General features: G+C 38.4%; 1 protein-coding gene across 4 annotated transcripts in view; it reads right to left on the reverse strand.

The window, feature by feature from the left end:
- The window catches only part of necab1 (N-terminal EF-hand calcium binding protein 1), a 38136-nt gene that overhangs the window by 1628 nt on the left and 24133 nt on the right, over positions 1 to 12375 (reverse strand). For 3 of the 4 annotated variants that reach the window (XM_051871574.1, XM_051871573.1, XM_051871572.1), the window contains 4 exons: positions 6756 to 6877; positions 6163 to 6239; positions 4821 to 4874; positions 1282 to 1394 (listed from right to left, as the gene is read on the reverse strand). In XM_051871574.1, coding sequence (XP_051727534.1) covers positions 1282 to 1394; positions 4821 to 4874; positions 6163 to 6239; positions 6756 to 6877 — 366 coding nt within the window. The remainder of the gene's footprint in view (positions 1 to 1281; positions 1395 to 4820; positions 4875 to 6162; positions 6240 to 6755; positions 6878 to 12375) is intronic. The other variant, XM_051871570.1, reaches the window with a different exon arrangement.

A 12375-nucleotide genomic window follows, 5' to 3' on the forward strand; every position in this document is an offset into this window, starting at 1 on the left:
AGGGTGAGTAATTAATGACAGAATTTTCATTTTTGGGTGAACTAACCCTTTAAAAACCCATATTTACTTTCACTGAAGCAGCTTGAACATTCTACAAAATATCTCATTTTGTGTTCCACAGAAGGAAAAAGGTCATACGGGTTTGGAACAAAATGAGATAACATAATTATTATGACAGAATTATATTTTTTGGATGAACCGTTCCCTTCATTAAAAATAATGAGAATATTGGTAACTCATCAAATCCTTCATTCAATGTTCTTGGCGTGAAAGGTTGTCAGTGAGTCATTTGAACTGATGAGCTTGAAGCAAGTCAATTATCTAATAAGCTAAAGTAGAACTCTTCATCTAAGCTATTCCCACTGTTAATTAGCCAATTAGTAAAAAGCTCATGATTAAACCAGACAAGGGGTTCACCTTTATTGGACAATGTTCCAGAGAAATCTACTGCTACCTCATGTGATCACTGACATTTTTGTTATGTCTCAGTTAAAAGTCAAACCTGGACTGAGGGCTTATAAACACACGGCTACATGCTCACAGCATGCTGAAATTTATTCACGGACTGTAAGCTTGCTGACGTTAACACAGGCTATACCACGTGTGCAACTGGATGTTGTAGCTTAAATATTTCAAGGTTTAACTGGATTTTAATGGAAATAAATACATAGTTCAGTCATAAAACTCTTCCGAGCAGTAGACTGGTTGTCCTAAAGCCGGCTGCATGGACAGTCGATCTTTTTGTACAATCTACATTATGTCCAGACCTGGCTCAACTAGGTGCAGCGCACCATAGGAATTTTCCTAGCCCTTCTCCTTCCCTAGCACCACCTGCCTAGATCTTCTAGGGGGTTCTCCCTACTGTCCTTGCAGTAGCTTCTTTCCTATTCCCTGTATTTATGTGCATGTTACAGCAACAGCCATCACTCATGCCAGCAGCAGCAGCGTAGAAGATGTAGTCTACCAAAACAAAGCCTATGTACATTATTATCAATAAAATGTTTAAGTCTATTCTGAGAGTTGTCATGATTGAATTACAAGTATCACGGTTTTCCTAGAAACCCATCATGGAGAAAACAGCTAGATCCACAGATCCAAACCCAGAAAAAATGTGCCTCTAAATGTGAACTGAAACATTTGATTCATTGAATTTAAACACGTGAATATCAATACCAATTACTTGATTTGCCTAATGTGGAGAGCTAGCCTAGACTGACTCACAAATAAAGCTGTATAAATGCAACAGACATTAACCCAGATGCAGTGGCAGTGTGAACTCACTGGAGGCAGCCGGTCTGGGTGTTGGCACAGTCAATGTACTGCCTGAGAGCCAGACGAAACTCCTCCACTTCCTCCTCCAGCACGGACAGCTGCCTCTGCACGATCAGGATGTGCTGGGAGGGAGGTCACAGAAGAGAGCAGCCCATCAGAGAACAGCAGTCAGAAAAGATGCCTCATATAAGATTCAGACCATGAGTTATTTATAAAAGTGTGCAAAACTGTTCCTGGATCAGTTTTCTCTTGCAGTACATGAAGACCTGATTTAAGATGTTATTTTGACATTATGTCTGATTATTTATGACATATTCCTTTTTAAAGATAGAGATAATATAAAAGCTACAAATGAGTCCAAAAAGAGAAGGTGAGAGGGTTGAGAAGCACTGGAAGAGAAATAAATTATCAGTAATGCTGCATTCACACGTGGCGTCGGCGTCAACGCTTGACAGAGGGCGTGTCTGAAGCTTGTGTTGATGCGACCGTTATAATGATAACAGCCAATCACACTACTTTCCGGTTTTGCATGAACACAATTGGCTAGCGTCTGCTCTAGGGAATTTGCATAAGGCAATCTGATTGGCTGACGCCTGTGCTGGCGCTTGAAAAGAGAAATCTTCAACTTCTGCCGCAAGCAACACGAGTGAAGCAACACGCCGGAACCCACAATTCAGTTCGGCAACGCGTGATGTCACCCATTCAAAGCAAATGAGAAGCGTTGTGAATGCAGCGTAAGGATTGTAAGATTTTTAGTGTTTTTGAAAGAAGTCTTTTATGCTCAGCTGCATTTACCTGATTAAAAACAATATAAACAGTAATATTGTGAAATATTATTACAGTTTAAAATAATGTTTTCTAAAATAATGTATATTCCTGTGATGGCAAAGCTGAATTTTCAGCATTATTACTCCAGTCTTCAGTGTCACATGATCCTTCAGAAATCATTCTAATATGCTGCTTTGCTGCTTAATAAACATTTATTATTATTATTAATGTTGAAAATAGTTTTTTTGTTTGTTTGTTTGTTTGTGGAAATCATGATATACATGGCTTTCTGAGCCCCAGATCAACAATAGCTGCTTTTTCCACCAAAATTACCTGGAACAATTTGTCCCACAGGAACTTTTTTTTTCCCCCCAGACATGTTGCTGTCTGCAGCTGCATCTTATTTTGAAGGCTGTGTCCTCCGGAGGTCACATTTGAAGGCTGCATCCGTCATTGAGGCGGTCTCATTTAAGAAAAGTAACCGTTAGATTGCAAAGTAAGAAATAAATTATAGTATTTTACACCTCACGAGGAATAACAGTCCATTTTATTACGGTTACTTTTCTTATCCTTGACGACTTAAGCAGCCTTCAAGTACAACCTCTGAAGGACTCAACCTCTGAAATGAGACGTAGCATGCACTTTCATCGCGGTCTAAAATACCGTGAAAATTAAGTCTGGTGACGTAGGACTGTGCGCAACTTTCCAGTTCCCGCTGGATTTCGTCCTCCACATATAAGGTTAATAAAGCCTGAACCTCATCGTCGGTCTATCTGTCGAATTTTTTAAACTCCATTGTTGAATCGAATAGCAAACAACTCTTCCTACATGCACCGCAACAAACTTTTAAAAATGGTGGTTGAAAACTCAACCAATCAGCATGTTCAGCGCCCAAGTCCCAGCCCGGAAATTTCCTGAACTTTGAAAAAGTACTACCTTGCGAGCAGGGACTTTCTGAGGGGGAAATTTTTTCCTGGAACTTCATTTAGACCCTGGTTTCTACGGTTGAAACACACCGAGTACCACTCCAAAGTCCCTAGTTCCTGGGGAAAGTTCCTGCGGTGGAAACACGGCTTATATTCCAGAATTAAGGGGGTCCCAAAAACTTAATCCAGGAAGATCAAACAAGGGGGAAGAAGTTAGGTTGATCTGGCCAAACTAAAACCTAAAATTTCCATATGGTGCTGTAACTCAGACCAGTGTTCGTTTGGTGGCCAGAGGAGAACTGGCCCTGCTTTCTCCTAAGGTTTTTTTCTCCATTCTGACACCTGATGGAGTTTGGGGTGCCTTGCCACTGTCGCTTCTGGCTTGCTTAGTTGGGGACACTTAATATTCAACAATTTTATTGATCTGACTGTACTGACACTGTTGTATGAGAACTAAACTGAGCTGGACGATGATATATTTTTTAATTTTATTTTTTATCCTTCATCCTTTATAGATGAAGTGAACTATTTTAATAATTGATGATCTTAACAACAAAACTCAATCAACACTGAAATGACTTCAGCTGAACAATAGCCCAAACGTGTTATTTTCCTGTTAACACTGTAAAATAATCTTTATTGTATAAAGCACTATATAAATAAAGTTGATTTGACTTAAAGAGAGACCCCTCAGGTCTCGAGCGTCAGGTAAATCCATGAAATCGTGCATCATAATAGCTGCTTTTTATAAAATAGGTTGTTGACAGGTGGCTGAAGGGAACATTAAGTGAGAGTTCACACCCTGCAGCAAATGGTGACCTCTTCACAGGCTCTGTGCTATTGCCATTTCCCATCTTTCACAAACTATCTTTATCTACTAATCAACACAATTATGAGAAACTATAGTCAGTTTTGTGCAATGTGTCCCAAACTATTATATAATGAACTATTCCCATATTACATATTTCAAGTACAAAGAGTGTCCTTTATACGTATCCTCAAATCAAGGAGATCTTTGACATAATCAGTCATACGAACATAAAAATCCACTGAAGCAAGACTTGAATGCTAAATGATCATGAACAAAGCGATGAAATGATACAGATGCATTAGCAATGCTGAAATTGTTATTCCATGCATACGGTTTGTGCTAGTGAATGTCACAGCCTGTTTAGATGACTGACAAATGATAAATTGATGAGAGACTATTTAACTTCAACCATGAAATAGAGTTTCATGGACCATAGAGAGATAAATGATTTCCCATTTGGATGTGTGAGAACGTGCATACATACAAATGCAATGAATCAGACTTGAAGTATCGCTCATTATAAACCAACTGCTTTCAGTCCCAGAAAGATCACCCATTTGCTTGTTCAAAGGATGTCTGCAAGTTGCTCTTAAAAGACATATGAAATAGGAAGGGAGTGTTATTTGCAAAAGGAACTGCTCATTTGTGTGTAATTTTATGCTTCAGCATGTCCAATATAATGTTGTATTGTGCCTCTATCGGCAGTCACGCATTACTGTGTTTACAGCCAGTCTCCACAGGGGTCCGGGTGCCACTCTTTTCACAAGCACAGAATCACAGACACACAAACCACCTATTTAATGTCAACAACATCTTGTGAGCCTGAGAGAAAAGCTCTCTGATAGTACTGTGCAAAAGATGACAGAGCCAAATGAGAGAGGAAGAGTGTTAGACGGGAAAAAAAAAGGAAATAAAAAAGGAGTAACTTGTAACTAGTTTTCAGATCCCCACTGTTTCCTAGACGACAGATGTCTGTGGTCGGTCACTGTGTGAATGATTTTCTGAGAATACGGTGATAGATAGGGTGACCGTAAATTACTTACTGATTTGGTGGTGCTTTCCAACACCTCTTCTTCTACAGGCTCCAAACGCAAATCCTGTGAAAGAAACACAAGCTAGTTTTGAATGAATCATGTTAAGATGGCATTTCACCCTAAAGTCAAAAAAATTATAGTAATTATATTTTGCATTTAAAAAATGAAAGATTTTTTTTGCATGACAATTAGGGAAATTTTCCGCCCCAAAATTCTTGTTATTGTAATTCAAAAAAGTGTGATACAAAAGTGTGTAATACAAAAAAAGCTGTTCTCAATGCAAAACAAAATCTCATTTTCATTACCATAATGCATGGGTATTTTAATTTAATTTAATTTTATTTTATTTTTGCAATTCCCATTATTCTCAATTGTTAGATTTTCATTACTGTAATGCAGTACTTTTTGTTATATTTAAAACAGCATGAATTAAAGACAGTAAATATTACCAAGATGTATTATAGTCTATATCATATATATGCTGATATATGTAAGCAATAAGATACTCGAGGCTGTGCTGTATCATGAATAAGTCATGGCTGAAGATACAGATACATGATACAGCACTAGCCTCGAGTACCTTATTGCTTTTATAAAACGGTTACCCCACAATACAAATATTAAAGCCAAAAATATGTATCAATGCAACTTTCATGAAGTATTCTTTCACTAAAAGCCTTCCAAAAATAGTCCCTGACCGTGAACAGCAACAGAAGTTACATTATTACGTCATTAGATGGCGGCAAAGACTGTCTTTATGAGAGAGTCACTCAGTAGCGAAGACTTTTACATTGAAAAGACTGAACTGTTGTGAACACGGACGCAACTGACAAATGCTTTGACTAGCATTGTCAGTCATGGGAAAACCTTTTAATTGTTAAAAGGACAAGATAATACATCAGACATTTTTTATTATGAACATAGGACTGACCTGAAGGAAAATGCTAAATCTGAATGCAGGTAATAAACTCGCTCACTCGATCTCTTTCTCACAATACTCTTCTACATAATACAGTATAAAAATTGAGAACAAACAGTTTACGCTGCTAAGAGTGGTTGCTAAGGGTGTTTTGTAGTGATACACAGAACCGTTGGTTAAAGCGGTCATAGCCGTGTTTTATCGTGAATAGAATCAAGAATCAAGGACAGGAACTAACTGTTTTATAAATATTAATTATGCTTCTCATAGTCCTTATAGCAATGCTTTCTCTTGAATTTTGGGTGAAATATGACTGAGACATGTTATTGACAGGTTTTGAGAGATCAAATTAAATTTTGATGTTGGAAGAAAGAATGATGACAGACAGGAGAGAAAGCATTATAATGAGAGATCATGTGTGTAGCCTGTTGCCTTTTTCTCGAGACGGTCGATCAGTTTTTGCAGTCTGTTGATCTGAGTCATCCACTGATTGTCCTCTTCATACAGACCTGCACAAACACACATTTTTAAGCACACAAATACAGCAGCTCTCTCTCTTGCTTTTGCTTTTTTCACTGCCATATGTCTCTAGGAGGCATTTGCTCTGATTGAATGTAATTGAACTAGAATCAAATTAACTTATTGGAATCAAATATCTCCTTATTAAAAATTTCTATCAGAATTGAGCACAATCAAAGGTGCTATCACCTGATAAATAATCTTTTAAGTTGTGTATTTGATCTGTCAAAATTAAAACTAGACATAAGACCTACCAAATAAATGGGGGGAAGAAATCCATAAAATATTCATATATTACTATAAAAATGTAATAATTTACTTTCCAATAAAAGGTCCTAGACGGTCTCCCAACTACATATATTCTTTCTCTTGGGTCTCACGGATAGTCTTTCCTCACACTCCCTCCTACATAAACTTCCTTCCAGATCAGCTCTCAGCTGTAAGCCTGCTGGGTGTGCGTATGTGCCCTTTTCTTCCTCCAGAGCACTGAGGCTGAGAATAATCACCTGAATTGACAAGGTTCAGAAGTGGGTTATTTGGAGACAAGCTGTTATTCCTTTGAAGTCTTCGATTAGATCTCCTTCCTGACCACTGAATGGGCAGAACCTCTGGCTTCACGGGCCCCTGTCTGTGATCGAGACGACACACACAGGCACACAATGAATTTGTGTAACTTTTTTTTCTCACTTGCCCATCTCATTTTTAGCTTCTGATCATTCTGCCCAGGAGCATGGGAGGTCAAAAATAACATCAATATCACATATAGCCAACCAACACAATCTCATGAGAAAACGTAACTATTTTACGATGTGGCCATTTCGTATGAATTTGTATGATGTAAATCATACTTGTCTCGTACCCAAACATACTTGTCTCTGGGGCATATGCAGATTGTATGAAAACATATGAATTTGTACGGATTAGCCACCAATTTGCCGAAGTGGTTACAAATTGCCGTGAGATTGTGTTGGGCTGACTGATAAATATCCTTCGGGATTTTAACACCCCTCAGAAACAGTCATTTTCAACGCAGCGGGCACTGAGTCTGAGGAGTGAATTTCGAGGGGGGACGGGGTTCTAATTCAAATTCTGAACAGAAACTGCTACTTTAACAGATCCCATAACAGAAACGTTGAAATGGATAAAGCTGCATGTATGTATGTAAAATGGTTAAGGTGCTAAGGGGCAACTGCTACCTTCCCCTCATGCTTTGTTTAACATCGTACTGTGACAACACCTCTAATGACCACTGAATGCCTATAGAAGTACAATATAGCCTCCTTAGTTAGACTTAATGACTGCAACCTCAAACAGCACGTTCCCAATAAAGAATCCTGCTGAAGAGTGAGACTCCTGGTCTTCACTTCAGACTTTTTCAATCGTTTCGGTGCCATGACCCGGATAGAACTTCTCATTTAACATCACTTGAACCTTTTCAGCGAAACTACGTATTTAACAAAGTATGTCTACAGACTAGCAGGGCTGTAGCTGGGGTATCGAGGACCCCAGTGCAGGTTGTCCCCTTCGGTTGAAATCGCAGGGCCCCTAAGGCCTTTTTAGTAAGTTTCTATGTGGTTCCTCGGGTGTTTTGGATGGTTACCAGGGCATTGCTAGGCGGTTGCTATGGTTTTCTGAGTGTATGCTTAATAGTCCAAAGATGGTTTGCGTCCCTCCATAATAGTAAGTCTATGGGTTTATTTCACTGTTTTATTGTCCCTAATAGCACACCTCCCTTCAGCAAGCTGCATGATTTGAGGTATCATTCATGTCCATAGTATAAATGGTGCAGGATGAGTTACATGCCTAAATGTAATATACTTAATGTTATGAGTTCCTTGAAATCCCTAACCAGTCAGCAATAATAATAGTGATTCTTGCCTTTAAAAATTGTTATAATCCTAAATTATCTAGAGCTTTTCACTGCAGGAAAAGCTAAATGCCTATGCTAATATCATTCATACATTGCATCTAACTGAATTACATTAGCAGAAACACAGTGTATTCACATGCAAATGATGCTTCAACATTTTCATCCATCATCAAAATGCAGTTCTTGAGCATTACGAATACACTGATGCCTCTTTGATTGCACAAGACCTTTCTGCCCTGCTCCTCATGCTACCAATTAAAATGTACAAAATAAGTCAGTGGGATTCTTCCATGCTTGCTTCCAGAACAGGAAAGGGCTGCTTTGTGGATGGTTTATGCTCATAGTATTTTCAGTATTTCATTTCTTTTCAGTAATGGTTGTTAAATGTTTTTCTGTATTACAAGGGTCTCTGGACTAAATAATTTATGAGGCGTTTGTATAACGAACAATAAAGTGTACACTTGACGTCTATCCATGGCAGCTTGTCCAATGCTACTTTCACATCTCTCATATCAACACAAGTTAAGCCCTAAGAACTATAATTGCAGCATTTTGTGACTTCTTGCAAGCATAAATAGACTTCATTACTAATTTTATGGTGAGCATAAACCTTTCGTTAGATGGTTAGTAGCTAAAAAAAAGCCCATTTAAAGCAAGAAAACATTGCTCCGAAAAACAAGGATCCGTAAGAGACACTACAAAGAGTAAGAGACACTCAAACAATTTGATAAATATTTTAGCTAACTAGTGCATAGAAAAGAAAAAACATTTATCTATCCATTCATCCATCCATCCATAAGTATGGTGGAATGAGTAGTCAAAATAAACCCTTTTGGCTGATACAAGACTTGACACTGACAATCTGGTTAAGGTTTATTTTGCAATAATGACCACCTGATTGTACATTACCCCTTACTTTTATGATAAAGTAATCGTGTGCCATCAACCGCTCAAAAAGACTGTATGTTTTGTAACAATGCCATTTTACTCAGTTGTGAGAGTGAAAAATTATAATACAGAATCTAATTATATCTATTGTTCAGCTGTTCTTGAGCAGCAGAGGAATGCTGTGCCTATTTTAACTGTGAGACAATGAAATAAATAGAGGCAGGCAGGTGTCAAAATTAAGGCTCGGTTGGTTGCTCATTATCCCTAAAGACACTGTTGCACAACGCACATCCTGAGGGGCGCTTACCCTCCGTGGTTAAAAATGGCTCATAACTGCATCAGCACACCAAAATCAGCAGCAAATGAATCAGAGCCACACAGGTGATTAAACTCAGCTGGAGTCACATCCACAGACCTGCATGAACCAACTGAAAAATGCAAGGAATCGTTCTCTAGAGATCAGTCACATCTTATACACTCATGCATATATGCATACACTCTTAAAAAATATTTCTTAAATAATAAGTTCTTTACTGGCATCTATGATTCCATAGAGAACCTTTAACATCCATGGAACCTTTCCACTGCATAATGGAAAAAGGTTCTTCAGATTATTAAAATGTTCTTTGCACTAAGAAAACTAAGAACTGTTCACTAAAATGCTCTTTGGGGAACCAAATATGTTTTTTCATTGCTTTGAAACCCCCTTTTGGATTTTTTTTTAAAAGCGTAATATGAAATGATGCCCTGTGAAAAACAAAAATGAAGCTATATCAGCAGTAGTGCTGCTTCCCTAATAGCTGGTAATGGTATTCTTTGCACAAAGATGAAACCAGTGCTGTGAATGTGGTGAGCTCTCCTGTGAGGTCTGGATTCATATTTGAGCTCATCTCCCTCGTTTCATCCCTGTGTGCGGTGCTGCTCCTCAGAGAGGAGTGCGCTCTGACTCGACGCTTCAGACAGAATAGAGAATGGACCACGCTATTTCAATTTGTTATGGCCACCAGCCACTAACGCAGTGGGAATCAATCTCCCCTGACCAGCACACAATGAGTTGGTCGTGTAACACTAGGAAGCCTTTAGGCTCAAAATGTCTATACACTTCATAAAAAACTCTAATGTTATGAAACTCAACACTGTCATCTGTGACACAAAAGCATGGTGACATAAGAGATTACACGTGTGTAGCCATGTGATGACATGCACAGGTTTGCTCTGTCCTTGGAAAAATGATCAAGAAGCCCCTTAAAGGGGTAGTTCACTCAAAAATTGAAGTTTTGTCATCATTTATTCACCCTCATATCATTCCCAACCTGTATATAAAAGGAGAATCCCGACGCTTCTCTTTTCCATATAATGAAAGTAAATGATGATGACCATAGACTGATATTCCCTTATGAGTGCTTAATTGTTTTGCGAAATTATGGGAGGTGTTGTCTTCACGTCTACAGCCGGTGGAAAAGAATCGGGACTCGGCAGAAATCATGTTCATGGATGAGGTTATTAACGTTACTGTAGTATGAAGCAGAGCAGGGCCAAGTGCTGTGCGAGCAGAAACGAGGCCGCTGGAGTGACTGTTAATGAGAGACAAGCGCGACACACGACTCAAGAGCATCTGAACTTTTATTATGCCGCAGTCGCCCCTTCCGCTTCTTCCGGTCATGGGTATGTGGGGTAAAGCATCTCTGTTTTATCATATTAGATACATTTGTGTGTTGAAAGTTGTGCTACTCTGTGCGTTGGCTCGGGGGCTGCTATGAGACACTTGTTGCACACTGCAGTAAGCTAGATCGATATTAGGCATGGAAAAACATGGTACTCTCTGTAAATCAAGAAAATGAGATTTAAACAAGACTTACTGTGTTGAGCTATATAACATGATTAGTTTTCTGTCGATAAATGTATCCATCCAAACAGTTGCTCACCTGTCTAATAAAACACATAATAGCGTCTTTGGTGTTTCCGTGGGTATGATGTCACTGATAGGCCATGCACGAACACGGTCTGTGTCCTGGTTAAAATTGCTTGTTTCTCTGGATTTAAACATTGGAAACATTTGGGATAATGTAAGTACACAAGTCAACAAAATATTTAACATTGCTCTAGTGGGTTTTCGATATTTTAATCCAAAAATCTTACATATTGTGCCTTTAAGTGGGTCAAAAAAAAATATTTCTGTAATGTAAAATGTATTTCTGTAATACGGTCAAAAGTATGCTAAAGTGTACTTCTTTTTCACAAGGTTTATGGTGTCTTTTTGGATCTTGCCAGCCCCTGGTCACTTTCATTGTATGGTAAAGAGCAGCGTGAACATTCTGCCTAACATCTCCTTTTGTGTTCTAAGGAAGAAAGATAAAAATGATTTGTGATGACATGAGGGTGAGTTAATGATGACAGTTTTCATTTCGGGTGAATTATCCCTTTAATTGCCTAAATATGGGCTCTGTCAAAAATCATCCAGCCAAAAGAAAGTTCAGAGGGGACTTGGTATGGCAGTGGAGCGGAGATATTTTGGGTTTGCCCATGGGATTGTGAGTAAGGCTCTAGACTTTGTACAGCTGTAGTAGCATCGTCAAGATCTGTGATAGGTTGACTGAAAATGACTGAGAGATGGAGAGATCCAACCAAAGAGAGTTGTTCTTTAGCTCTGAGATTGGCAATGCCAATGCCATATTACAAAGACAGTGTTTCCAAAGTGAAATAATTGACCATTAAATTGTCATTTTACTAAAGTCAAAGTAGAGTAAATGTATTTTAGAGTTGTTGTAGTAGAGTGTTGTTGCCATGCCGTCATTTTACGCCAGACTGCTTCACAAACGAGGGTCAATTCAACGCTGGATTTGCACAAAAGATTAACATGACGGCACATGCTAGTCGATGAGTTGACATAATATTATCCACTAACCATTCAGAAACGTCCAGTTGCATTCTAAAACTTCTTCCTGAGTTGTGAGTGAGGCTTTAGACTTTGTACAGTTACCATGAAGAACAATTAAAAATGAAATAAATAAATAAGATTTATAAATAAAATTTGTATAGAAGCTAAAATTAAACAAAGGACCCCTAAACAAGGTCTATAATTGTTTTACTAATAACTGCAATAAAATCTGTATATTTCAGTGGCGCATAGTTATTAAATAGTCACACTGTATCGCCTGCAGAGGCGATAATGAGGTAATTTAAATTTACCAATTAATTAGGATGCAACTGGCTATATCAGACCCAGTGTGTTTTTAAGAACAGACAGAAAAAGAAAAGCAAGCACTTCCTTTTAAAAGCCAACCTCAGGATTCATCATTTCTTTATGCCAGCTGCTCCAGCTAATTTTCTTGAGATCGTAAGGTGAGTGGAACAACACAGCTGCTGCA

This window comes from Ctenopharyngodon idella, chromosome 19 (genome assembly GCF_019924925.1).
Source record: "Ctenopharyngodon idella isolate HZGC_01 chromosome 19, HZGC01, whole genome shotgun sequence".
NCBI lineage: Eukaryota > Metazoa > Chordata > Actinopteri > Cypriniformes > Xenocyprididae > Ctenopharyngodon > Ctenopharyngodon idella.